The sequence below is a fragment of the Lissotriton helveticus genome, chromosome 2_1 (genome assembly GCF_964261635.1).
Source record: "Lissotriton helveticus chromosome 2_1, aLisHel1.1, whole genome shotgun sequence".
NCBI lineage: Eukaryota > Metazoa > Chordata > Amphibia > Caudata > Salamandridae > Lissotriton > Lissotriton helveticus.
The window spans coordinates 694,498,367-694,525,348 of NC_136059.1; the positions used below are offsets into that span (position 1 = coordinate 694,498,367).

Sequence of the window (26,982 nt, forward strand, 5' to 3'; positions counted from 1 at the left end):
TCCTGTGTTTGTGTGCAATGGGCACATGGAAGTATGCATCCTGTAGGTCTATGGCACACAGCCAGTCTCCCCGTTGCAGCTGAGGATAAATCTGATGCAACGACAGCATGCAAAACTTTTCTCTGCGAATCCACTTGTTTGCTTGCCGCAAATCCAGAATGGGCCTGAACTCGTTCTTGTCCTTCTTGCGAACCAGAAAGAACCGGGAGTACAGACTTCTTCCTCTTTGAGACAGAGGTACGTCTTCTATCGCCCTTTTCCTTAACAGGATATCGGCCTCCGCCTGGAGCTCGCGCAACTGAAACTGCGAGCTGACCGGAGGGATTGATGGAGGTGGGCTGGTGAACCGAAGACTGTATCCATTGCAAACAATATTCAGCACCCACTTGTCCTGAGTAATTTTTCTCCACTCTGCCAGAAAAAATTGAACGCTTCCCCCCACCGGAGTGGGTAACGGATGTAGGGGAAGTAAGCGCTCAGGGCCTAGACCCGGCCGGGCCTTTAGTCGCTGTTGCCGACTGTTGGCCGCCTCTGCCTCTCTGGCGCTTCTGGAACGGTCTTCGGAACGGTTGCTGTTGTTGCTGCTGCTGCTGTCCCGAAGACTGGCCACGCCCTCTGCCCTGTCCACCGAACCGTCTCTGGAACGGGCGGTACGACTTCTTGTTATCCTTGGGTTTTTCCAGACCCACAGCCGTGAGCGTTTCGGCCTCTGCCCTCATGCGGGCCATTTCGTCATCCGCATGTTTTCCAAATAGGGTTTCGCCAGAGAATGGTAGATTGGCAACCCTTTGTTGTGCGTCAGGTTTTAGTGACGTGAGGCGGAGCCAGCCGTGTCTTCGCTGGTTAATCCCATGGCAGAAACCATGCGCCGCCAGCAGGGAAGAGTCGGCTGCAGCACTGATGACCTGATTCGCCACCAACATCCCCTCATTCAACACCTCTTGGAAATCTTCTCTCTTCTCACGGGGCAGATGTTCTACAAACTGCTGGAGGGATTCCCAGAGGGCTCGGTCATACCGCCCCAACAAGGCCGTGGCACTCGCAGCCTTCATGGAAGTCGCCGACGTCCCACAAACCTTTCTCCCAGACGAATCCACCCACCTAGATTCCTTATCCGGTGGAACTGTGGATGATGGAGTGGTGGCATGCTGTTTACGAGCCACCGTCACTATCACAGAGTCTGGAGGGGGATCCACCCTTAGAAAAGCCGGATCCGGGTCGGGAGCCCGGTATTTTTTCTGCAGTCTCGAGGGGGCCGCCTTAGTCACCACCGGGGTGAGGAAAAGGTCCATGGCCGGCTCCACCAGGCCCGGTACCAGTGGTAGTAATGGCCGAGACAGATGTTTCTGGTGAAGCGTCTCGAAGATCACCGATGTCTTGGGCGTGGGCACCGTCAACGAGATGCCCAATTTTGCTGCACCTCTTAAAAGGACATCATGAAAGGACACCAGATCGTCAACTGGCGACACCCTTGTCTCCGGTGACTCCGACAAAGTCGGAGAATAGTCCCTGGTCCCCGAGGACCTCGTCTGGGAACGAGACCTGCGCCTCCTGTGGCTTCGTCTCGACCGCGTGGACGACCTGTTGCGCGATCGTTCCCTCCTCCTGGAGCGAGAGCGCGATCTCCCAGTCCGTGGACGCTCCGCAGGCCTCTGTGGAGGCGTCTTCCTTGGCCTATCCTGGGGTAGTGGTTTTGGAGTCCCCTTAGGCGGTGTAGGGAGCGGAGGCAGTGACACCGACCTTGGTGGAGGAACAGGGGGCATCTCCGGTCAAAGAGCAGGCCCACGTGGCGGAGGTGGTGGCGGTGGTTGCCCCGCTGGAGGAAGTGGTGGAAGAGGAGGATTGATTGGAGGATCCCCTCTAGGTAAAGGAGGCGGGGGCGTCTTAGGCCGAGGTGGTGTAGAGACCACCGAGTACACCGAGCCCGGTGACTTCTTCGGGGGAGGTGACTGCGAAGCAGCCCCTCCAGTAGATGATCGCCGTCTCCAGCGTCCTCCACCAGACCCAGCGTGACTTCTGGCGCCAGATCTCCTTCTGCGCCGCTTAGGAGAGTTGGAAAGTCTCAGAGACGCCGATCTCTTCCTTTTCGACGTCGAGCGTCGCTTTTCCGGCGTCTAACGTCACCTCCGCGACTCCGGCGTCGAACGCCGCCTCCGTGACGTCAAGCGCTTCTTCCTCGACGCCGAACGCCACTTCCGCGACGTCGAACGTGCAGTCCTCGACGGTGAGCGTCGACTCCTTCTCGGCGCCGACCGCTTGTCCGAGGTCCTCGACGTCGAGGATCCGCTCAACGCCGACCGGCTGCTCGACGGCGACCGGCGGTGTCGCTTCGACGGCGAGCGCCGGTGCCTGTCGGTCCTTCTTCGACGTCGATGTCTCGACGCTGACATCGACGACGAAGACGTTGTCGACGGTGATCTCGACGGCGGCCTACCCCGGCCTTTCGACGTCGAACTTCCATGCTGTCTCGACCCGGAGCCCCGGGGAGATGGGGAACACACCGTCGTCATCCCTCTGGACGTCGTTGTCGATGCAATCGACGTTGACGGAGACCGGGATCGTTTGCTGGGCTTCCTGCCTCTGGGGAGCCCCCTAGAGGCCTCAGCAGAGGCAGAGGGAGCCTTCCCAGCCTGCCCAGACCCACCTGCAGCCTGAAGTCCGTCTCTCCTCTAGGCCTTGGAGCCTAATCTTCAGCCTGTCCCTCAGGGTCCTTGATGAAAAAGTCTGACAGATGTTACATTCTTCAGGGACATGTGGTTCAGGGAGACAGAGTATGCAGACGTCGTGTGGATCAGTCTTTGCCTTCTTCCTTCCACATGCTGGGCACTTGTCGAAGAGAGCAGGCATTTTAGAGCCCTAAAAAGCCTGAACAAATACACAGGAGTGAAGGAAACACCAAGTACACAAACTGAAAACACTTTTAAAGCAAAAAGTGCACAAAATTCCAATAAACCCTTGAAAAAGGGAGAGCTCAATGCATCAGGGTCCTGTTAGCAGGAGCCGGAAAAAAGGACTGAAACTAAGAGGGACCTGCTGTGCATTCTGGGATACTGGGAGAAGTTCTGGAAGGTTCTCTTAAAGGCACAGTATCCTATTTAAGCCACATAATGGCAGCCTATGGGGCTTGTCTGTCCATGCCTTCCTCTCTATCATTCCAGAGGGATTTGGCTGTTAAAGTAAGGAAAATCTGGACAGGCTTTGCGGTTTGTGGATTTGTGGTGGAATTTCTAGTTGAAGTACTGGACAGTGTAGCCTGTGGATATAGGCTGCATTATCTGTCTTTAATTTTCTCTTAAGTGTCTTTGCAGTTCTGCAATTTTCTGACAACTTAAGAGATTATTTTTGATTGCCGGGGTCCCACGCACATGAGCGGGACTATTCACTAGATTATGACTATACACAGAGATCCCCTACTATAGAAGTTAGTGTTAGACTCCTTACCTTAGAATATCCCCAGGCGTCAGACTGGGTCAGAAAAGTTTTGCTTAGCAGTACCCCTGCACGTCGTTAAGCGTCGTCTGCAGCTCCGCGTCGTCGGAGTACTTAGACGCTGCCCTTGCGCGCTAACGTCAGTTCTTATACAAAGCTTTTCCGCGCCAGAAACGCAGAGCCATGATAAAAACCAACACTAATGCCATGAAACTAGGGCCCTCAAAGGGAATAGCTTAACCCTAGATATCGGTTCGCAGAACGGGGAGGATGGGTGGGGCGGTAAGGAATCTAACACTAACCACTGTTTCTTTCACATAGATCGTTACCGAAGGTAAGTAACTTGTGCATCTGAAAGAAACAGGTTAGTGTTCGATTCCTTACCTTCGAATAGATACCCCAGCAAACCAACCCCGGTCGTGGATCTGCGAACCAATGATCACACCAGAAAAATCCTGGAGAACAGAACAGCCAAAAAAGCCATCTCTCCGGGCTTGGCTGTCCAGGCAGTAGTGTCTAGCGCACGTGTGCAGCGAGGCCCACGTAGCTGCCTGACAGATGTCCTGTAAGGGGACTCCCCAACCCAGGGCAGTAGTAGCCGCCGTGGCCCGAGTGGAATGGGCACGCAGCCCCACAGAAGGCTCCTTTTTAGCCAGTGAATAACAAGCCTTGATGCACAAAACGACCCATCGAGAAATGGTCTGTTTGTGCACCGCCCGTCCCTTCTTAGCGCCCATGTAACCAACAAAGAGCTGGTCAGCCACCTGGTACTGGCGAGTGTGGTCCAGATAGAATGAGATTGCACGTTCTGGGTCCAGAGAGTGGAGCCTCTCTTCCTCCTTCGAGGGATGCGGAGGCAGAAAGAAGGTGGGCAAGGTGATGAACTGCCCGATGTGGAAGGCTGAGACCACTTTGGGCAGGAAAGAGGGACGTGTTCTCAAGACAACTTTGTCCGGATGGACAGAAAGGAAAGGAGGCTTAGAAGATCGAGCCTGGAGCTCACTCACCCTTCTGGTAGAGGTGATGGCAACCAGGAATGCAGTCTTAAAAGTAAGAAGACGGAGAGGACAATTGTGAAGTGGCTCAAAGTGAGCGCACATCAGATAAGTTAGAACAAGATTCAAGTCCCACTGAGGCATCACGAAAGGGACAGGAGGAAACATGTGAAAGATGCCCTTTAAGAATCTATTTACAACAGGGGACTTGAAAAGAGAAGGCTGATCAGGAAGCCTTAAGAAGGCTGAAATGGCGGAGAGATCGCCTTTGACAGTGCCCAGAGCAGAGCCCTGCTGGGCAAGAGAAAGAAGAAAGAGCAGAACCTCTGAAAGGGGGGTAGAGAGTGGATCCACAGCCTTTGCTGTGCACCATGCCACAAATTTGTTCCACCTGCAGGCGTATGCCGTCTTTGTGGAGGGACGCCTGGCTGCCAGAATCACATCACAGACTTCAGGAGGCAAGTCAAATGGCCTCAACTGTCGCCGCTCAATCTCCACACATGGAGGTGGAGGCAGGACAGGTTCGGGAGGACCACCATCACCTGCTGCTGCAACAGAAGGTCCTCCTGAAGAGGCAGACGAATCGGGGGATCGACTGACATGCTGAGTAGCTCGGGATACCAGTATCTTCGTGCCCAGTCCGGAGCCACAAGGATGACTTGGGCCCGGGCACGCCTGATCTTCTTCAGCACTCTGGGCAGAAGTGGTATGGGCGGAAAGGCGTACAATAGACCGCAGCTCCACTCACGACGAAAAGCGTCTCCGAGCGAGTGCCGCCTTGGAAATTCCAACGCGCAGAACTGATGACATTGCACGTTCTCTTTGGTGGCAAATAGATCTAACCAAGGCTCTCCCCATCGCTGAAAGAGGCTTTGCACCACGTCCGAGCTCAGACGCCATTCGTGATCCATCATGCACCGGCGGCTGAGTTCGTCCGCCCTGGCGTTCAGAGAACCTGCCAGATGTTGAACCACCAGGGTGACGCCCTGGTGTTCCAGCCATTGCAAGAGGCGCAGAGCCTCCTGACAAAGGGTCCACGACCCCAGCCCGCCCTGTTTGTTGTAGTACCACATGGCGGTGGTGTTGTCCGTGAACACCTGCACTACACTTCCCCGGACAGAGGCAAGGAATGCCTTCAGTGCCAGTCGGATCGCGCGCAGCTCCAGAAGGTTGATATGGAGACGGTTCTCCGCCGGAGACCAGAGGCCTCTGATTGCCGCCTCTCCCATGTGGACCCCCAGCCCAGGAGAGACTCATCTGTCACTACTACGTGCTCCGGTTGGGGTAGGGAGAGGGATCTGCCGCTGACCCAATCGCGGTCCGTGAGCCACCAATGCAACGGTCTTGCAGTGCCCTCCGAGATCAAGACAAGGTCGGACAAATTGCCCTGATGCTGGGCCCACTGAAACTTCAGGTCCCACTGCAGAGCCTCATCCGCCACCGGGCGTGATGCACCAGAAGGATGCAGGAGGCCATCAGCCCCAGAAGCCGCAGCGTCAACCTGACCGAGAATCGGGACAAAGGCTGAAAGATCGGAATCAGAGCCTGAATATCCCGAACCCGCTGTTCGGGAGGATAAACCCGAAACTGCGCCGAGTCTAGAACCGCTCCGATGAATAGGAGCTTCTGAGAGGGACACAGGTGTGACTTCGGCACATTGATGGAGAACCCCAGCAGGTGCAGGAGGTCGGCCGTAGTCTGGAGGTGGCTGACGACTGTCTGGTGCGAGCCCGCCTTCAACAACCAGTCGTCGGAGGAGCTTAGCCGGCAACCATGATGGCCGCTTAAACCCTCGGCTCCGCCGACCCTCTCGCTTTCCTCCCGCATTGCAATCTATCCTGTAATTTATCCTGTATGTGAGCCGAGTTTTCAGGACGGGGAGGCGACTCCGATCCCAATGGTGTGTTCCCCGGCGTGCTTCCAGCGACGGAGGTGGTGAAATGTCCTCGCTTCTTCCCCGGCTCCTAATGGCGGTGAGACCGGGTCTTTGTACGTGAGGGACGGCCAGCCCCGGTCACAACAGCGGCGGCCATCGAAGGCTGGGGGAAGTCGGACGGCCGGAGAGGGGTTGCCGCACTGCGCTTCCCGCTGCAGAGATCTCCTCTGTTCCGTGAGTCTGCACGCTTGGAAGGTATTGCTGCTGCGCGGGATACATTGTATCATCACCCCAGCCCGTGGAAGACCCGGACAGTTCTTTCATCTCTCCCTACGCCGTGGTGGGAGCCATTTTGTATGTCGCACACTCGGCACTTGTATTTACTGACCCTGGGCCGCTCTTGAAGGTCCAGGTAATTGCCGGCATTGATCAGCGCTGTGTGTGGTGATGGAATGGAGTCTGCTGTTCCTGCGCCTCTGGCCCGGTGGTGCTATGAAGGGCGTCGGCGGGGTGACCGGCTGATCGCGGGGGGTGCTGGCGGTCGGCTTCGAGGGCCATTACATGCCTGTGAGCCCCGGGTGGAGTCGAGTGCTGCATCATTTCTTACGGGGGCGCCGCTGGTGACCAGCGATATCCTGGGCGCTCTGGGTGCTTTGCGGGATGCCCTGCACGATAATGCCCGGGACCTGGGGGGCCGGCTGGACGCCATTCTACTGGATGTGCCCTCGACTGGCCGTGCTTGTTCTCGAGTGCGGGGCACTGCGCCACACCCTGTGTCCGATTGCAGTGGACTACCTATCCGGGTGTTTACGGAGGCGTCGGAGGAGCGGGGTCTTGCTATCGCCGCGGTGTTGACCACAATGGTCGTGCAGAGGTCTGGTGTTCGTGGATTCGTGCAGTGGCTGGGGACTCGTCTCCGGACACCATGTCCGGCAACTCCTTTGTGGTATGATGGCGTGACTCCCCGCCCTTTCCTGGAGCTGCTGCTACTGTTCTGGCCAGCCGGCCTCGGGAGATTGCTGCTCTGCGTTGCTTCTCTCTGTCCCGTTCCTGGACGTACAACGTTGGTTTGGACAAACTTTGTTGGACAGCACCCCGTTCTTTTGTGGCCTTCCCGTACGCCTAACTCATCTAAGATGGCGTCTGCACAGCTGGACTTCGTCAACGCACCTGTTCGAAGGGGGCAAGGATGAGGACGTTTCCTTGATTACTGTTGCTTGCACTGCTGGGATTGTGACGGACAGGCGATACATTGACTGGGATGAACGTTGGTATTACATCGGTTCGGGGGTCCGGGGTTGGGCGGCTGAGAATACATATGTTGGTTGTCTTCCTCCTCCATCTTATCTTCTCTCTTTACCTCTTCTTTAACTATATTTCACATTATACTTTTCCCTACTGTGGGGCAGTTCCGGGGCGACAGGCACGCTGTTAGTGGGTTGGGCCGTACCCATTACAGGGGTGCAGGGTGGTGGGTGTGGGGGGGGGTTGTTATTTTAGCTTGTTTTGTTCTATGGTCCCTATTGCTCTTTTCCGGCTTTGGGAGGGTTCTTTCCTCTTCATGGGGTGGGCTGTCTCTGGGTCTCGCACCTTTTTTCTTCCTGTGTTTTAACAAATCTTTGTTTCCTGTTCTTAGGGGTGGGCTCTCCGGGATTACACTTGGAATTGTTGCTTTCTGTAATGCTGCTTGTTGTCCGGTCTTATTGTTGCGGTGGCTTAGCCTATATAGTTGCTGTATTTTTAGCCTAACTTCGATTGTAAATGGGGTACGCCCCTCTTGCTGCGTTTCCTTTGTGTCCCTTTATGTGAGATGTGCAGTCCTTTCCGTTGCAGCCCCCTCGCTTCATCTAAACTTAAAAATGAAAACCTCCTATCCTGTGTTGCGCACCCCGTAATCACTTCTGGCGTATTTTGTAATATCCTGATGGTATGTTGACCTATTGTTCTCCTGCTTTTGCTCATCTGTCTTTGCAGCCGGCCGTGATGGTTGTGGGCTTGCGCATGTATCTCCTAATTTTGTCTCAATAAAGGTTTTCAAAAAAAAAAAAACGAAAAAAAAAAAAAACAACCAGTCGTCGAGGTAGGGGGAAGACTGAAACCCCTAACCTGCGCAGATGAGCTGCAACCACCGCCATCACTTTCGAGAACACCCGCGGGGCGCTGGTAAGGCCGAAGGGGAGCACGGTAAACTGAAAGTGCTCGTGGCCTACTGTGAACCGCAGGTAACGCCGGTGGGCCGGCAGGACGGGGATGTGAAAATAAGCGTCCTGCAAGTCCAACACTACCATCCAGTCTCCTGGGTCTAGGGCAGCTAAGACCTGAGCCAAAGTCAGCATCTTGAACGTCTCCTTCCGGAGGAAGCCGTTGATGTTCCACTGGTCCAAGATAGAGCGTAGGCCCCCTTTGCCCTTCTTAGGTACCAGAAAGTAGTGGGAGTAACAACCACACCCTACTTCTGGCCCAGGAACGCGCACCATGGCCCCCTCGGCCAAGAGGGCCGTAACTTCCTCTTGTAGAAGTTGCAAGTGATCCCCCGACACACGGTGGTAATGCGGTGGCATGGCTGGAGGGGACGCCTCGAAGGGGAGGGAGTAGCCCCTTCGGACGATTTGCAGCACCCACCTGTCCGACGTGACAGTGAGCGCCAGTGGTGGTGGTGATGGCGGACCCTGCCCCCCACTGGCGTCACATGGGCCTGAAAGCACGGACTAGGAGGGTTTTGTGGCGGATGCTACAGGGGTAGGTGTGAACTGGCCTCGCCGTTGTCCCCGACCACCACCACGGCGGTTTCCACGTCCGCCACTGCGCTGGATGGTAGTCTGCGGCACGTGGCTGGCAGGACGTGTGGGGGGCGCCCCTTCCTTGGCCACGAAAGCGGCGAAAGGCAGCCGTTTGCTGGCGCGGGCCGAGAGGCCCAAGGACTTGGCCGTAGCCCTGGAGTCCTTAAAGCGCTCAAGCGCATGGTCTGCCTTGTCGCCAAAGAGGCGACGGCCATCGAACGGCATGTCCATAAGTGTGTTTTGGACATCGGCTGAGAAATTGGCAGACTTCAACCAGGCATGACGACGAATCGCCACCGTCGTTGCCCTCGCTCTGCCTAGAGAGTCGGTAGTGTCCAGCCCACACCGGATGGAATACCGTGTCGCATCTCGGCCCTCCACAAGGGTCTAGCCGAGTTCAGCCCGTACCTCCAACGGGCATTCTGGCAGCACGGCTGCGACCATGTCCCACAGAGAGTGGGTGTAGCGGCCCAAGAGGCACGCGGTATTAACTGACCGCAATCCCAAACTCAGGGAGGAGATGTAGTCATCTGCAACTATGGACAATGATGAATGCGTGCATCAACTGATGATACAAGCTCCAATATAAGCTTGGAAAAGTCACATAGCAAAATCTAGTTGTGTATGTGGGCATGTTTGCAGGAAGAGATACACAAACGAGTAACCTAACTAATCAATGTAGAATCTCTTAAACAGTGGCCATTATGGTTTAATTGTTTGCTAGCATGTCTTGCCACTATATTACAATCCTAAAATGGTCCAACTGCCGTTGGTTGGAAATAGATGTAAAGGGAAGCTTATTAAAACGAGCTTCTTTGTAAAGCATGAGCGTAGTTTTATTTTGCCTTATCATTGTTTTTGTTATTTAAAAGGTTTTTGGTCTTTATCATGTTGCTGAAACAATTAACGGGCCGGAGCATGCGCCTTCTGCCTTAACAATCACATGCTATTTAACCACTACTTCAAAATGAGAACATTTCTAATGTAATATACATGTTATATACTTCTCATATGCCTTTACATATGTGTTACCTGCCATGAGAATGTAGTTAGAGTTTGGAAGCTGTCCTATCCGCCAAATTAATTACTATTAAGATTAGCAAAGAGTGCACTAATGTCAGTGGAAATCTAAACAGAGTGGACGAGGCATATGACACTTTTTGGCAAATGTCGAACCCTGCCAAACTTTACCATCATCTTCATTACGTCCTTTGGAAAATTATGATTTTGTCACATATAGATTGAGAATGATACAGATATGTATTTTTCCTAACCTACTAAGAAACAAGGATTTATCAACTATACACCTCTGTTCACCTGAGTGAACACTTCAAAACTTCTACATGATCTACTAGTATCTTTACTTTGATTATTCTGTGTATCTGTTAACTGAAAACACAGTAAAGAGTTTTGCACATAAAAACAGAGGCTTAGAAAATACCTGATCCAAAAGCTACATTTGTTATGTTAGTTCATATAGACTGGAAATCTGGGGCAATGTATTCTTGCTAGGAGGGCAATGCATGATTAAGTAAGGCATTAAGTAAAGTGTTTATGGCACGCTACATGGCCAATGTGATGTGGCTCTCGATCCCTTGATATTCAAGTTCTGGAGAACCCATGATATTTCCGTTGTGCAGAATTTTACATTTCATGTGTGACCTACATTTAACCCAAAGAAACAGCAGTACTTATGGGTACCCCAAAGGTACTAAAATCACAATTATTCGAGAAAAGCATTACCTCTTCTATGGACTTCACAACTTCTTCTAAGTTGCCAGCATCACCATCTCGGACCATAGCTTCAGCTTTCACTTGTAAGGCAACCTTTTTGAGATGAAGATGGCCAATAGATGCATTACATTGCATTAACGTCTTCAAAGCTGGAAAATAAAGGACTTACTAAAGTCTTGTTTCTAATTTACCATCCAATCAATATCCATAAACAAGTTATTTTGTCTATTCTTCAAGTAACTGCAGTGCGCTCCACTTTAGGTATAACTAGCAGTCAAAAAAATGTTGATCTAAAATATGGTCATTCATGTAGGCTCATGACCTTTAGATTTAGTTCCAGGGCAGGTTTCTCTGACAAATAGCTCGTAAGCTACTGGAAGCTCTCCTGCGATTGCAAGTAGTTTTCCTACATGCAGCCTAGTCTACTAAATTTGAAGCTTTCGCTTAGTTGAATTCATATATTGTATTAAACTTACGAAGTGTGTATTCAAGCAAAAAAATATGTATTTTCAGAACTCAAGCTGATATTTGCAGAAAAATGGCTGAATTTTCTAAATATATTTAAAAGTGATATTTGAGTGATAAATTGTGCTGTCCTGGGAAAACGTATTATCTTGGTGCCAGGGGCATTGGTACTACGCAGAAATATTCCAAATGCATACTGCTTTTTTGACATCAGAACTGGCAAACATGCAGATTGCACTGCTATTAAGCTTGCATATGATGGTCACTAATGTAATCTAGTCTAAAGTGGTCACTAGTACAACACAGATGAACAAGTTACTTACCTTCGGTAATGATATATCTGTAAGTGACATAGATTAGTTATAGATTCAAAAGGTGGCGTCGGTTGGCTGCGTGTTCGTCGCTGGCGTCTTGGTCGCCGGGGTGACGTCGCAGCAGCAACGTAGACGCCGTCCTTGAGCGCAGACGTCAGTTCTTATATACGACATTCTACGGCAGAAGCACAGAGCCATGCAAGACACTGATCACTGGTGCACAAAACTAGGGCCCTGAAAGGAAGTCCTTAACTCTAGAAGTCAGTTCGCAGAACGGGGAGGATGGGTGGGGCGGTAATGAATCTATAACTAATCTATGTCTCCTACAGATATATTGTTACCGAGGGTAAGTAACTTGTTCATCTGAAAGAGACTATTAATTATAGATTCCTTACCGTAGAATAGATACCCCAGCAATACCAACCCCGGAGGTGGGTCTGCGAACCAAGTTCACACCAGAAAATCCTGGAGAACAGAACGGGCAAAGAAGCCGTCCCTCCAGACTTGGCTGTCCAGGCAGTAGTGCTTTGTAAATGTGTGCAAAGATGCCCACGTAGCTGCCTAACAGATGTCATTAAGAGGAACACCGATCCCAAAGCTTTAGTAGCGGTAGTCGCCCTGGTGGAATGGGCGTGTAACCCCACTGGAGGCTCCTTCTTTGACAAGGAATAGCAAGCTGTGATGCACAAAACGTCCCACTTAGAGATGGTCCGTTTGTGCATGGACTGACCTTATTTGGCACCCACGTAGCCAACATAGAGCTGGTCATCCACCCGGAATTGTTTGGTGCGATCCAAATAAAATGAAAGCGCACGTTTTGGATCCACGCGGTGGAGCCTCTCTTCCTCCTTAGAAGGAAACAGAGGCGGAAAGAAGATGGACAAAGTGATGGTTTGACCAATGTGGAAAGAAGTAACCACCGTGGGAAGAAAGGAAGGTCTGGTTCTTAGGACGAACTTGTCTGGATGAACCGCCAGAAAAGGAGGTTTTGAAGAAAGAACCTGGAGCTAACTCACCCTGCTAGCAGAAGTGATGGCAACCAGAAAGGCAGTCTTTAAAGTAATTGTTAGAAGGTGGTTGTGACACTCTGGGCCGCCCGGATTTTTAGCTTTTTGAGCACCTATTAGTTAAGCTTTTACTGTGGGGGTAGCCTCATAAGTTGGGACTCACCCACAGTGAACTCATGATGAAAGACTGCAGGTGGATTTTACTGGTGTCCCCCTAGCTTGACTAGGCCACTGCGCAGCAGCTGGACTATGGAGCACTGGGCTGGTTACAGGCAGACATGTGTACATGCGAGTGCACATGTGTGTGGGCTAAGCAGAGAAGATTATCTGCATTTGTAGTCCAGGAGCAGCTACAAAGTGAATGGTGTGGCTGGACTTATGCCGAATTGGGTGGTGACATGGAATAGGCTTTATACAGTTGGAAGAAACATGCCAGGGAAAGTCAGTGTGCTTTACAGTGTTTATTCCATTAGTCTCCTATGGGGATAGGAAGCACATGGGCTAGTTTTACTTTCCTAGGGCCTACAAATTCCAGATACGCACCAAAGTTCACTGTAACCTAGGTGAGAAGAAGTATTCTGCAGAGTCCAAAGTCATATTTGTACTGCTTTTGGGGCATCCAGAAATGTTATATTTATCTGATTCAGCTCATTACAAGGGCCTGGCTGGGGACTGACCCCAGCAGCCTGGATTGATGACCTTCCCTCCAAAGAGAGAAGATGGGTGGAGCTCCAGGCTAATCCATCAGCAGCTGTCACTGGATGCTAGGCACCAAGCTGCACCCGGAAGAAGGCAGCACTGGGAGGAAAGGGCTCTCAGAGACCATGTGGCAGGAGACCCTGGACGACGCCATTTTGAACAAACCCAGAGGCCTGGGCAGGAAGGAGGGAGCAGGGGCAGAGAAGTGATGTGTTGCTGTGTGATAGGGCGAACAAAGACTTCCTGCCAGCCCCCTCCCCAAATCTTTAAAAAAAACTTGCACAGGTAGAGGAGCTCTCTCCGCGGTGTGGTCTGCTGAGGCAGACGGTGTTGGAGGTTTCAGTCCCACCCGAACCGCCAGGTGAGTCTTCCGGCTCCGGGTTGGCTCCCGGAGCCGGAAGACTCACCTGGCGGTCCGGGTGGGACTGAAACCTCAAACACAGCACCAACGCAGCCGGAGGCCCACATCGCGGCTCTCCCCGGAGCAGCGGGAGAAATGCAAAAGTGCCCATAATGCCTGCAGGCCCAGACCGGCCTGCAAGGACAAACCGCGGTTCCTCTGGTTGTGGTAGCCCCAGGAGAATGGGGACACCACCACGTGTGTGACAGGAGCAGGGGGAGCTGGGGAGCTGCAGGAGCAATGCAGTCTCCCCCTGTGGAATTTTAGTTCGTGTACTGAACATCATCTACGCCATCTTGCAGACTCACGTATGAACATACACGACAGCCATTTTAGGTACCATGGTCTCCCTGTTCACGATCGCCCGTCAGCACACTTCCCTGAACCTTGCAAGCCTTCCCCGCGCACCCTGGCTGCCCCCGCACTCACATGCACAAGTCATGAACCCTCCCCTCCATGACTCTGCCTCAGGGAATCACACCCTGCGCCTGACCAACACCTCCTTTCCGTCCATGAATACCCCTCCTTTGATGACCCCTTCCTCTGAGCCCGACTGCCTGTACGAACCGCTGGTCATCCCTTAGCCCGAGGATACAGTTTATTGCCCACTACTGTATCCACTCGCCTTTCCTGAAAGGAGCCACTATTGATCATGACCTCCCCACCCCCTGAGATTCGATCAGGCGCACACATTCCAAAGGAATCGGCAGAACACTCAGCTGCGTGATAGCCCCCTCCCAATCATATGAGGGGAAAGGGCCTCTACTGTTGTCATGTGTTGGAATGGGCCGGAACTGGGTGGTGCCGGGGATGTCGTTCTCATACTTCACAATGTCTTTGTTGTAATAAAGAGCGTTCACATGTCTTAAACCAGGGTATAAAAGACCAGGTCTCAGAGAGGCTGAGAGAGCACCTCGAGACGATACCTTGTTGTCCGATCTGATGTGTTCTACTCCGTCGGAATAAAACTTGTTTCCTGTCTTCCTGTCTCCAGCGCCTGCCTCTTTATTGGATAACTTCGTATCGTATTAGAGGCGTCTAACGCCGGGCAAATTTAACTTAGGAAACATCAACAGAATAGCCTGACCATTTTGAATTGATCTTTATCACCCCAGCGCCACGAAGAGGAGTCCCTCCCTAAGTCTCATGAGGACTTGAAAAGAATAACCCCTCAAGAGCTCAGCCAGCATTTTAACTCATCCCGGGCTGGAACTTTTGTTCTACAGCTGGAGGAGAATTGAGAAGTGCACCAAGGGGATGAAGGACTGAGCTGGGGATGTCTGGAGATCGGCACCCTCCTGCTAGGGTGTTTGGCTGTACATGCGTAATCCTGTGATTTTATCTGTGATGCCTTTAGGGGCTGTAATTGCTACACATTCTAATGTCCAACAAATGTGACTGTACTGTCATTCTAAAGTGATGGTTAAGCATTTATTCTTGCTGCTGTTGCGCTTAGGTGAAACACCCAGACTGTTAACCCTTAAGATTTCGAGGTGTATACTTCATGGTCAGTAGGAAATGCTCTGTCAGGGTTGTGGGTCACCAGGGCAGGTGTACCTATTTTAAATGCTTTTTGAGGTAATGGAGTGGGTGGGCACTGGGATGATGTGGGATGATGCCAGTATGAAGGGCCCTCGCTCCAGGTTATGTACAACTAACTGCACTTGGGGGCAAGATGATGTGCATACATGGGAGTGGTGGTACTAGACCCGCGGGAGGGGAGAATATGATATGCAAAGTCACAAAGTAATTCCAACAGCTTATGTATATTTGTGAATTGGTGCATAGTATTGAGTAGTGTGTGTGTTTTATAAATGTACTCTTACTTTTATAAAGCAAAGTACAGGCTAGGCAATCAATTGTTGAGTGTTATTGCTGAGCACCTGTAATGGCGATTACTAGCCCACACCACCTCCCTTGTGTAAGCCTCAGACTGCTCTGCAACGCTACCCTCAGGGTCAGGTGCTACAATTGGGTGTTTGGTTCCCAGTGAATGACAAATGTAGTCATTATATTTGTGCAGGCCTCACAGATACTGCCTCGTTTTCCAACAGTAATAAGTCTGAGAGGACAGTTATGAAGCAGCTCAAAAGGAGCGCACATAAGGTAAATAAGAACCAAGTTCAAGTCCTACTGACGCATTACGAAGGGAAAAGGAGGAAAAAGATGCGTAATGCCCTCAAGAAAGCAATTCACAACAGGTGACTAGAAAAGAGAAGGCTGATCAGGAAGCCTAAGAAAGGCTGAAATGGCTGGAAGGTAGCCTTTAATAGTGCCCAGAGTAGAGTCCTGCTGGGCCAAAGAAAGAAGGAAAAAGAGAACCTCAGAAAGAGGGGCAGAAAGGGTATCCACAGCCTTTGCTGCACACCATGCCAAAATGTGTTCCATCTACAGGCATATACCGTCTTAGTGGAGGGACACCCGGCTGCCAAGATAACATCACAGATTTTGGGAGGCAGGTAAAAAGCTGCCAACTGCCGCTGCTCAATCTCCACGCAAGGAGGTGAAGGCAGGACAGGTTCAGGTGGAGGACCGTCCCCTGCTGCTGCGACAGAAGATCCTCCCGAAGAGGCAGTCTGATCGGAGGATTGATGGCCATGTGTAGCAGCTCGGGATACCGGACTCTTCGTGCCCAAACAGGAGGCACAAGTATGAATTGGGCCCGGTCGCGCTTGATCTTCTTCAGCACTCTGGGCAGAAGTGGTATAGGCGGAAAGGCATATAGAAGCCCGCAGCTCCAATCGCGCGAAAAGCACTGCCTAGCGAGTGCTGCCTTGGAAGTTCCAATGCGCAGAATTGCTGACATTGAGCATTCTCTTGGGTGGCGAACAGATCTAACCAAGGTTCTCCCCACTACTGAAAGAGAGCTTGCACCACCTCCGAGTGAAGACGCCATTTGTGATCCATCATGCACCTGCGGCTGAGTTTGTCCGCCCTGGCGTTCAGTGAACCTCCCAGGTGTTGACCCACCAGGGATACGCCCCAATGTTCCAGCCATGTCCAGAGATGGAGAGCCTCTTGACATAGGGTCCACGACCACACTCTGTCCTGTTTGTTGCAGTACCACATGCCCTCCAAGATCTGAACGCAATCGGACAAATTGCCCTGGTGCTGTGCCCACTGAAACTTCAGATCCCAGTGCAGAGGCCGCATATGCCACCTGGCATGATCTACTAGCAGGATGCAGGAGGCCATGAGTCCCTGCAGCCTCAGGGTCATTCTGACCGAAACCCGAGATCGAGGCTCAAAAATCGGTATCATAGCTCGAATATCCCGGACTCGCTGCTCAGTAGGATAAGCCCGAAACTGCATCGTGTCCAGAACCACTCCGATGAAAAGGAGCTTCGGAGACGGAATCAGTTGTGACTTCGGCACGCTTCTAGTGAACCTCAGTGAGTGCAGGAGGTCAGCCGTAGTCTGGAGGTGGGAGACGACTGCCTGGGACGAGCCCGCCTTCAACAGCCAGTCGAAGAGATTGGGGAAGACTGGAACCCCTGATGTGCGCAGATGAGCTGCGACCACCGCCATCACTTTTGGGAACACTTGAGGGGTGCTGGTAAGGCCGAAGGGGAGCACGGTAAACCGAAAGTGCTAGTGGACTACCGTGAACCACAGAGAACGTTGGTGGGCCGGCAGGACGGGGATGTGAAAGTAAGTGTCCTGTAAGTCCAATGCTACCATCCAGTCTCCAGCGTCGAGGGCAGACAGGACCTGAGCTAGTGTCAACATTTTGAACTTCTCCTTCCGGAGGAAGCGGTTGACGTTCCTGAGATCCAAGATAGGACGCAGGCCTTTGTCCTTCTTGGGCACCAGAAATAGTGGTAGTAGCAACCACGACCTACTTCTGGGGCAGGAACACGCTCGATGGCTCCCTTGGCCAAGAGAGCCATAACTTCCTGTTGGAGAAGGGCCAGATGATCCTCCGACATGCGATGGTACTGAGGTGGCATGGCTGGGGGGTAGTCTTGAAGTGGAGGGAGTGGCCCCTTCAGACTATTTGCAAAACCCACCTGTCTGACGTGATGATGCACCAGTGGGGGAGGTGATGGCAAATCCATCTGCCCACTGGCGAATGGTGGCCCTTAAAGGTCAGACTAGGAGGGTTTGGAGGCTGCTGCAGAGGGGGTGGTGGTGGACTGGCCCGCTCGCTGGCCCCCAGACCCACGACGATGGGTTCCACGTCCCCAGCCGTGCAGAGGCTAGACAGCAGCTGCTGGCCTGTGGCTCTGGGCACCCCGTCCATAGCCACGAAAGAGGTGAAAAGCAGACTGCGCAGGACCGGTGGTGGAGAGGCCCAAGGACTTGGCCGAAGCCTGAGAGTCTTTAAAGCGCTCTAGCACATTGTCTGCTTTGTCGCCGAAGAGGCCAAGGCCATCAAGGGCATGTACATCAGGGAAGCTTGGACACCCCCGAAAAATATAGTCAACCTCAACCAGGTATATCGTGGAAGAGCTACAGACGTTGAAATCGTGCTGCCCAGTGAATCGGCGGTGTCCAGTCTACACCGTATGGTAAACTTAGCTGCATCCCTCCCCTTGGCGACTGCACAGGAGAGCACAGCCCGGGCCTCCTCCGGGAATTGGGGCAGCACCTGCGCTAACGTATGCCACAGAGAGTGGGTGTAACAGCCCAACAGACATGCACTATTTACGGACTTCTTCCCAAGATGGTCCAGCTTTTTGGATTCCCTATCAGGTGGTGCAGTAGAGAATGCGCCTTTCGACATGGAGGCTTGGACTACCAAGCTCTCAGGGCTGGGGTGTTGGGAAAGGAAAGTGGGGTCGCCCGGAGCCGGGCGGTGGTATCGGGCAATCATCCTATTCACAGGAGTCCCTGTGCTGGGCCTGAACCAGGTTCCCAGAAGGATGTCCGTAAGGGCTTCATTGAACGGCAGCAGGGGCTCTGAAGAGCTCGCTGCAGGTTGAAGCACCTCTGTCAGGAGGTTAGTCCCGACTGCCACCGTAGGTAGCTCGAGGTTGAGAACCTCTGCCGCCCTACGCAACTCCACTGCGTAAGAAGCTCCTCCTCCGTAGCCACAGTAGGAGGAGACAACATGCCAAGGTCTGGGGAGGTATCCAGACCACTGGCTTCCCCCAACTCCTCTCTCCTGTCCGGGTCATACTCCAACTGGTCAGTTAAAGGGTCACCAGACCCCTCCCAGTCCTCTTCACCCTCCTCTGGTTGACAATCTGGCCTAATCCCACTAGGGTTGAACGTGGGAACAAAAGTACCCGTCAACGCCGGTCCGGCTCCATGTCCACGTCAGGGTGGAGGCCGGGCTAGACGCTGGCTGGGGACATAACCGGAGTCGGCAGCGAACGGCGTGCTGGTAGATTCTGCGCCGGGGGGAGGATTTATGAAGTCGGCCGGCGCCGATCCGGATCCAGGCATGGATCCAAGGGGATCCTGCAGTGCCGAGGCCGCAGGCATCAAAGGGCCCCCAGCGGAGCCCCTGGGGCTCGTAGGCGCGCCAGCGGAGTCGGGCTTGCCAACCGCAGCGGTGGCGCTTGTTGGGCACCCAGTCCCTCGACCTCCCGCGCGACCGGGACCTTGATTGGCGCGGAGCAGACCGCCGGGTCTCAAGAAGCTTTCAGGACTGCTCCCGCAAAGACTTCAGATTCATTGTCAGGCAGTCAGAACACAACTTGGGGTCCGGCTCACATTTCAGACACATGCGGTGCGGATCGGTCACCGACATCAGCTTTCGGATGGAACCACAAGCCTTGAAAACGGGCATCCCTCTTGCACCAGGAGTTGATGGGACTCAACATATGATGTTGATAAAAGTAGGGAAAAAGTCAGTCAAAAAGTGACTGGAGGTACCGCTCTCTCCGATTCTGCGCTGGCGAGGGAAAGAAAGAACGGACGTCAGCACGCGAGGGCGGTGTCTAGACACCTGGAGGTAATTCTAAGGTAAGGAATATATACCTAATTGTCTCTTTCAGATTATATTTGTAAGTAGCTCTGGATTATTTTGATGGGACACAAGTAGATCGTATTACGGAAAAGGTTAAAGAATTTATTCTAGAGTAGAACCGCACAGTCCTCTCGAAGAAATGGTTTACATCCTCACAACCCCCAGAACTTGCAATTAGCCTAATAACTTCTGAAGGTTTGGTCAACTAAAGATAAACTCTATGCTTTGATCTGAGCAGCTATACCAGATTTATGTAGAGCATATGAAAGCACTTAGCAAGCATTGGCAGAGTTGTGATGCAGACTCGGGAGCATGGGGCTAACGGTTCGATCCCCAGCACAAACGGCAGATAAGCTTGGCAATAGCTCACTTAATCTCCCCGACGGCCTCCAGCACCTTGAGATCCTTATGTGTGATTAGTTTGCGCTTTACAAATACCGGGTTATAAAGCGAATAGGCCTTGCCATTTTGACCAATTTTGCTTTCCCAATGTGTAGGAGAGTAGGGTCTGCAATCCTATGATCACCCAGATTTTTGCTTTTTGCTTCACTGGTTTACGACTTTTCCTGGCTGTGGGCCTGCTAATCAGACCCACAGCCTAGCAGTTCTCTCTATTCCAAATTGTACCCAGGTACTGAATTGGCACTGGGCCCCCTCTGAGTCCCTGTACCCAGGGCAGAGGTGCACCCAGAAGTCTCCCAGGGGCTGCAGCATGTATTATGCCACCCCTGGGCTGACTAACTAACCAAGACACAACTGGCTGCTTGACAGCTGGGGGCAAGGTGGTGTAATCACCCCTGCTCTAGATATAGTATACCTATATCTAAACCTCAAATGGGCACACAGATCTCCTATCAGTCACTCCTATGGCAGGCCTTAACAATCCTGGAGGCAGAGTGCTTGGAATCGTGTGAGATGGTGCTCTGGCATGAGCTGAGCCTGTCTGCGGCTTTCGGGATCTATCCCTTAGCCGTTTCCATGATAGCGTCAGACCATATACTCTTAAGTGCCTTATAATCCTCGCGGTTATGGTAACTTTAGTCTGACAATATCTAAACATGTCGTGTAAGGTGTCATACGCTTTGGAATACTACCCCCTCGCCAGTTCTGGTGACGGGGGTAGCATTCCACCCCTCTAGAGGGAGAAGACATGTTGGTAGCTGTAACCCCGGTTAAAGTTGAACATAGCCTCAGCTCCACAAAATGGATGCTGCCACCGAGACACAAGTCTGCCCTCCTGCTGCTGGGAGTCCTTCCAGCGCGGGAGGCATGGACAAAGAGTTTCCTGTCAGGGGCGGTGCCAGCACCATCCCAGACAGGATTTTGTGTATCCCAGGTAGGCAGGGCTAAGAGGAAGGTGACTGCAAGTGGCACCCCGGTGCTCACTGTACATATGCCGGCTCAAACCAGTTCCAGGGGCACACCAGCCCCTGAGCTGGGGAGAGACCGGACAAAGGAGAGGGGTGTAACCACCCCCTCCTGGTCCCACCCATGGGCAGGACCTAGTCGCGTGCCAGCCCCCTTTTTGAGAATAAAGGTAGGAGCAGGCCCCCTTCCTAAATTAGATAATTCTGAATCTTGACTACTTTCCACGAAAGAACTCTTGAACATTTCTGAAGACTCTCCCTTGTGGCTAAGGAGTAGCCACCCTGCACCAGCGGGCACCACCTAAGCGCATGCGGTTTGCTGTAAGTCCATCCTCCGGATCAAGACTGCCCAGCTCGACGAGACCCGGATTTCCCGCCATATCTGACCTCTACCTGCCTCTACAGCTCATCTGAGATTCGAGGGTGTGACGAGACCTGAGGGACCGGCTATCATCAAGACCTGCACGACGCTTATCCAGCACGACCGCCGAGGGATCCTCGAGTGAGTGCTTTGGGGTTTGAGAAGCCCTAACCCTGAGTAGCTCCAGCACCGAAGTCCAGCCTCCCAGCATCCACGAGATCTGCGTGGGGCCCTTCTGCTCTTTGCTGCTCACCGCGTTGTCCGGCTACTTGCCTGCTGGCTTGTGGCCCTCCTGACGACGAACCACGACACTTCCATTGTTGGTCTGGTTGCTCCAGACTGGCCCTAGCTCCCCTCCAACAGAGGAGCACCCCGGACCCTCCTGGTCCACTCCAGACGCCATCTTGAGTCCACCGCGTGGGCTTGCCTTTGCCAAGGCTTGTTGCTCCAATCCTGGTTTCAGCAGCGCCGACAGCAGACACCTTCGTGGGACAGCTCGCCCCTCCATCCTGGTCGCCGACAACGCCTCCTGGTCCGAGAGACTGCAGAGCCCAGCGTCGCCCACTCACCTGGTCGAGGTGACTTCATCCGGTGCCATCCTGGTGCCCATCTAATCACTGGTTAGTGATCAAGAACTGAGTCCCCTCTGCTTTCAGATCATCTTCAACTCCGATCCAGGCTTGGATCCCATCGAACTTCATCACTGGTCGCCTGCCAGCAACTTCTTCTTTCAGGCTCCATAGACTGTAACGAGGATCCCCGACGTCTTTTGAACCCTATGCAGCCGCAGCCCCTGGGCTAGGTAACTCGAGCATTTCGGTGCTCCAATGTAGGTTCACTATCTAAGTGTCCAGATCCTTTTTCGTTTTCAGCCTACCTAGTCGGATTCGTCCGATAACACTAACTTTACGAAATCTAGCATCCATAGTCTTCTTCCCGCATCCCGCGTGAGAGTGCACACCCTGCACCCGATCTCCCTAGGCCTCTTGCTTGTAATCTAAAGGTTCAGTAGTGTAGTCCTAGCGATCCTGAAGCCCCTGGATCTTGTTACTTACCTGCTAGTATTTCGCATTCCACTTTTGTAGTATATGGTTTTTCGTGCCCCTCGGGCATTTGTGTAAATTGTGCGACTTGAAGTATTTTCATAAGAGTTTTGTGTTGTGCTTAGCTCCCTGATCAAAGAGTTCAGGGTAGTACTGTTATAAATAAATATACTTTATTTTCATAACAACTTGTGTGGTGTCCTTTCACTTGGTGTTCAAAGGGTAAATGTGATGGTAAAACAGCTGGCTTAACACGCCCTCTAGAGTTTAGCCTAAAGACTGCTCTTGTCCATGCTACTAGGATAGCTGGTCTATCAGGTTGACTTACAACCAATCATCAATAAGGGTTGTTTGGTATGATACAAAGTGATCACTAGAATAGTGAGCACTATATATCAGGCCAACTTCTCACACAATATTTTCTGTTGGTGCTGTGCAGGCCATAACCATGTCTTGCCTATGCTTGTATTGTGTAGCTTGAGTCTTGTAATTCCATTCCAAGCCATTGCAGTTATGGTCAAGGCTCAAAACTAAAACTTTCTTTTGAGTGTCTGCAAACTAAATGAACTACATACAGGTTTCGATATTTCCAAATCATAATTCTGGAGAGAAAAAGAAAATGCCAGCTGCATTTCACACTGTTTAGTTTGTTCCTATTTTGTAGAAAAGTAGGCCATGTTCATACACATTCTTTTTTAACAATGTGAATCTGTAAGCAGCGAGGCTGATGCATGACATAAGATATTAAATGGTGATCACGTTGATTTTCCTGCGTCTGGAATGCAAATGCTGGGGTATTCTTAGGGGGACCCTGAGCATCTGCTTTAAAATGGGGAATCCAAGTTACAGACCAAGAAATATCCCTTGGTCTGAGTTGATCAAATGTCAAGGTGGGAAACATCAGAAGGATGGTACATCCCTCTCCTTGTCATTGTCATCTAAGCAGATACTCCTGTAACCAAGCAAAACTTGTTCAGAAATTAGAATGGGGGTCTAAGTGAACAGAGGCTGACACGTGTCTGTAGAGTTGTGGGCGCCACAGAAGGCAGTAAAGGAGAAGGAGAGGACTGGTACAAACCAGCACACTGGGGGAATAAATAAATAACAGAAAACGCTTAGGGTAAGAGAAACTAAGCTAATAAAGGGTTGTTTGAAGCATGCTGATCAGTTGAGAGACAATGGTTTTCCCCAGCCTATGGGCAAAACAAACAAGCAAGAAGGCAAGTGGTGAGGAAGCGATCCATCAATACAGGGCAGCGCTGCAAGAGGAGAGCACAGCTGATCTTTGAAAGGAAAATGATGGTTAAAAGGCAGGTGGATTCAAGGAGTATAGTTGTGGATTGTGAGGAATGGATTTGGAGAATCGGGGGAATGAACTACAAAGAATAGATGGTGTCTAAAGAAAGTGGTAAAAGTTAAGGGGGCTTACATGAGGATTACAATTGTTGGGTCTGAGAGGTGACTGTCATGGAGGAAATGGTGGAGACTTCAAGATGGAAGGGAAAAGGTGGCACAAGAGAAAATTGTGCAAGCTATGAAACAATGCACATGGCAATTACCAAACCCATAAGGGCAGAGTGACTGGCGTTCAGAGAACCTGCCAAGTGTTGAACCACCAGGGTGACACCCTGGTGTTCCAGCCATTGCCAGAGGCGCAGAGCTTCCTGACAAAGAGTCCACGACCCCACCCCGCCCTGTTTGTTGGAGTACCACATGGCGGTGGTGTTGTCCGTGAACACCTGCACTACAGACCCCCGGACAGATGGGAGGAATGCCTTCAGTGCAAGTCGGATCGCTCGCAGCTCCAGAAGGTTGATATGGAGCAGGGACTCCGCCGAAACTGCGACGAGTCCGGAACCGCTCCGATGAAGGGGAGCTTCGGAGAGGGGCACAGGTGTGACTTCGGCACATTGATGGAGAACCCCAGCAGGTGCAAGAGGTCCGCCGTAGTCTGGAGGTGGCTGACGACTGTCTGGGGCGCCCGCCTTCTACAGCCAGTCGTCGAGATAGGGGAAGACTGACACCCCCGATCTGCGCAGATGAGCTGCGACCACTGCCATCACTTTCGTGAACACCCGTGGGGCACTGGTAAGGCCGAAGGGGAGCACGGTCACCTGAAAGTGCTCGTGGCCTACCGTGAACCGCAGGTAACGCCGGTGGGCCGGCAGGACGCGGATATGGAAATATGCGTCCTTTAAGTCCAACGCTACCATCCAGTCTCCAGGGTCTAGGGCAGCTAGGACCTGAGCTAAGGTCAGCATCTTAAACTTCTCCTTCCGGAGGAAGCCGTTGACGCCCCGGAGGTCCAAGATAGGGCGTAGGCCTCCTTTGCCCTTCTTGGGTACCAGAAAGTAGTGGGAGTAGCAACCACATCCTACTTCTGGCCCAGGAACATGCTCGATGGCCCCCTTGGCCAAGAGGGCCGTAACTTCCTCCTGCAGAAGTTGCAAGTGATCCCCCGACATGAGGTGGTACTGCTGTTGCATGGCTGGAGTTGTCGCCTCGTTGGGGAGGGAGTAGCCTCTTCGAACGATTTGCAGCACCCACCTGTCCGATGTGATGGTGCGCCAATGAAGCAGGTGATGGCGAACCCTGCCCCCCACTGGTGTCGAGTGGGCCTGAAAGCACGGACTAGGAGGGCATTGAGGCGGATGCTGCGGGGGTGGATGTGGACTGGCCTGGTCGTTGTCCCCTGGCACCGCCACGGCGGTTCCCACGTCCGCCGCCGCGCTAAGGTTCGTTTTGCGGCCTGTGGCTGGCAGGACGTGAAGAGGCGTCCCTTCCTTGACCACGAAAGGGGCGAAAGGCAGAAGTTTGCTGGCGCTGGCCCGACAACCCCAAGGACTTGGCCGTAGCCCTTGAGTCCTTGAAACGCTCAAGCACACTGTCTGCCTTGTCACCAAAAGGGCGACGGCCATCGAACGGCATGTCCATGAGCGTGGCCTGGACATCAGCCGAAAAGTTGGCGGACCTGAGCCAGGCGTGGCGACGAACCACCACCATCGTGGAAATCGCTGTACCTAGCGAGTCTGTGGTATCCAATCCACATCGTATGGAGTAACTAGCTGCATCCCGCCCTACCGTAAGGGCTTGAGTGAGCTTTGCCCGGGCCTCTGCCGGGCACTGCGGCAGCACGTCCGCAACCGTATCCCACAGAGAGTGGGTGTCACGGCCCAAAAGGCACGCGGTGTTGACAGACCGCAGCCCCAAACTGAGTGAGGAGAACAGCTTCACTAAACTAGTCATACCTTTTGGATTCCCGATCTGGCGGGGCAGTCGGAATGCGTTCTGAGAATTAGAGGCCTGGATAACTAGACTATCAGGGGTGGGGTGGGTGGACAGACAGCAAGGGTCGCCCGGAGCCAGGCGGTGGCGTCGGCACACGTTCCGATCTACAGGAAGGCCTGTAGCGGGCTTGGACCAGGTGCCCAGCAGAACGTCAGACAGGGCTTCATTAAACGGCAGGAGAGGCTCCGAGGAGCTTGCCTGCTGTTTGAGCACCTCAGTGAGGAGGTTAGTCCTCACGGCCGTGACGGGGAGCTCAAGAGCCAAGGCCTTGGCCGCCCTCGTTAACACCACGCTGTAAGCAGCCCCCTCCTCTGTAGCCACGGTAGGAGGGGAGACAAATCCAGTGTCCAGTCCACTGGCCTCCCCTAGCTCAACTGCCCAGTCCTGATCCAACTGGCACTCCTGTGCCAGAGGGACCTCAGACCCCTCCCAGTCCTCCCCGACATCCATCTCCTGATAGTCAAGGTAAAATGATGGAGCCGGATCGTAGATGAATGGCTCATCCCTCGACGTCAAAGCCGGCGCGGTCCGACGCTGGATCCGGACCGATGCTGGGACCGGGGACGACGTCGTCCGGAGACGGCGTCGGGGGCGACACATGCTTGGTGAGGTCGACCGGCGTCGTCACAGATCCAGGCCTGGATCCTGAGGGGGCCCTGCGGCGTCGGGACCGGAGTCGTCGACGACGCCGGGGCCGGAGCCGCCAGCCCGCTTGGGCTCCTAGACGGATCCACGGGGACCGAAGGCACCTCAGCGGGATCCGGCAGAGGGAAGCGCGACCTCATGGCCGTGAGGAAGGCGCTGATCTCCTCCGGCGTCGCGTGCAGCCCAGGGACCGGCGGGTATGGAACTGGACGCGGCGCTTCCGGCTCCGGCATGGCCGCGTTGGCGGTGTCGCCAGATCCCCAGGCCGCGTCGCGCAAGCGTCAGGGGGAGTCAGAAGAGCGGTGTCGCTTCTTCGACTTCTTGTGCCTCGACTTACCTGAGGACTTTGAACCCGACGAGTGGTGTCGACTCGCCGAGCTGTGATGACTGCGGCTCCGCGACCGGTCCCTCGACCTCCTGCTGGACCGGGACCTCGAGTGGCGTGGGGCCGACTGCCGGAGCTCGAGTCGCTTACGGGACCGCTCCCGCCTAGCTTTCGACATAAAGGCCCGGCAGTCGGGCGCGACTTGTCATCATGGTCGGCCCCGAGGAAATAAAGGCACAGACGGTGGGGGTCGGTATCCGACATCAGTTGGCTACAGTCGTCACAGGGCCTGAATTCGGGCATCCCTACTGGCACCGGAGTCGATAAATGGCTCGAT

General features: G+C 53.1%; 1 protein-coding gene across 1 annotated transcript in view; it reads right to left on the reverse strand.

Moving 5' to 3' along the window:
- The window catches only part of SKIC3 (SKI3 subunit of superkiller complex), a 1,397,627-nt gene that overhangs the window by 937,179 nt on the left and 433,466 nt on the right, over positions 1-26,982 (reverse strand). Inside the window, exon 11 of the mRNA XM_078675399.1 lies at positions 10,824-10,963. Within this exon, the coding sequence (XP_078531525.1) occupies positions 10,824-10,963 (140 nt within the window). The remainder of the gene's footprint in view (positions 1-10,823; positions 10,964-26,982) is intronic.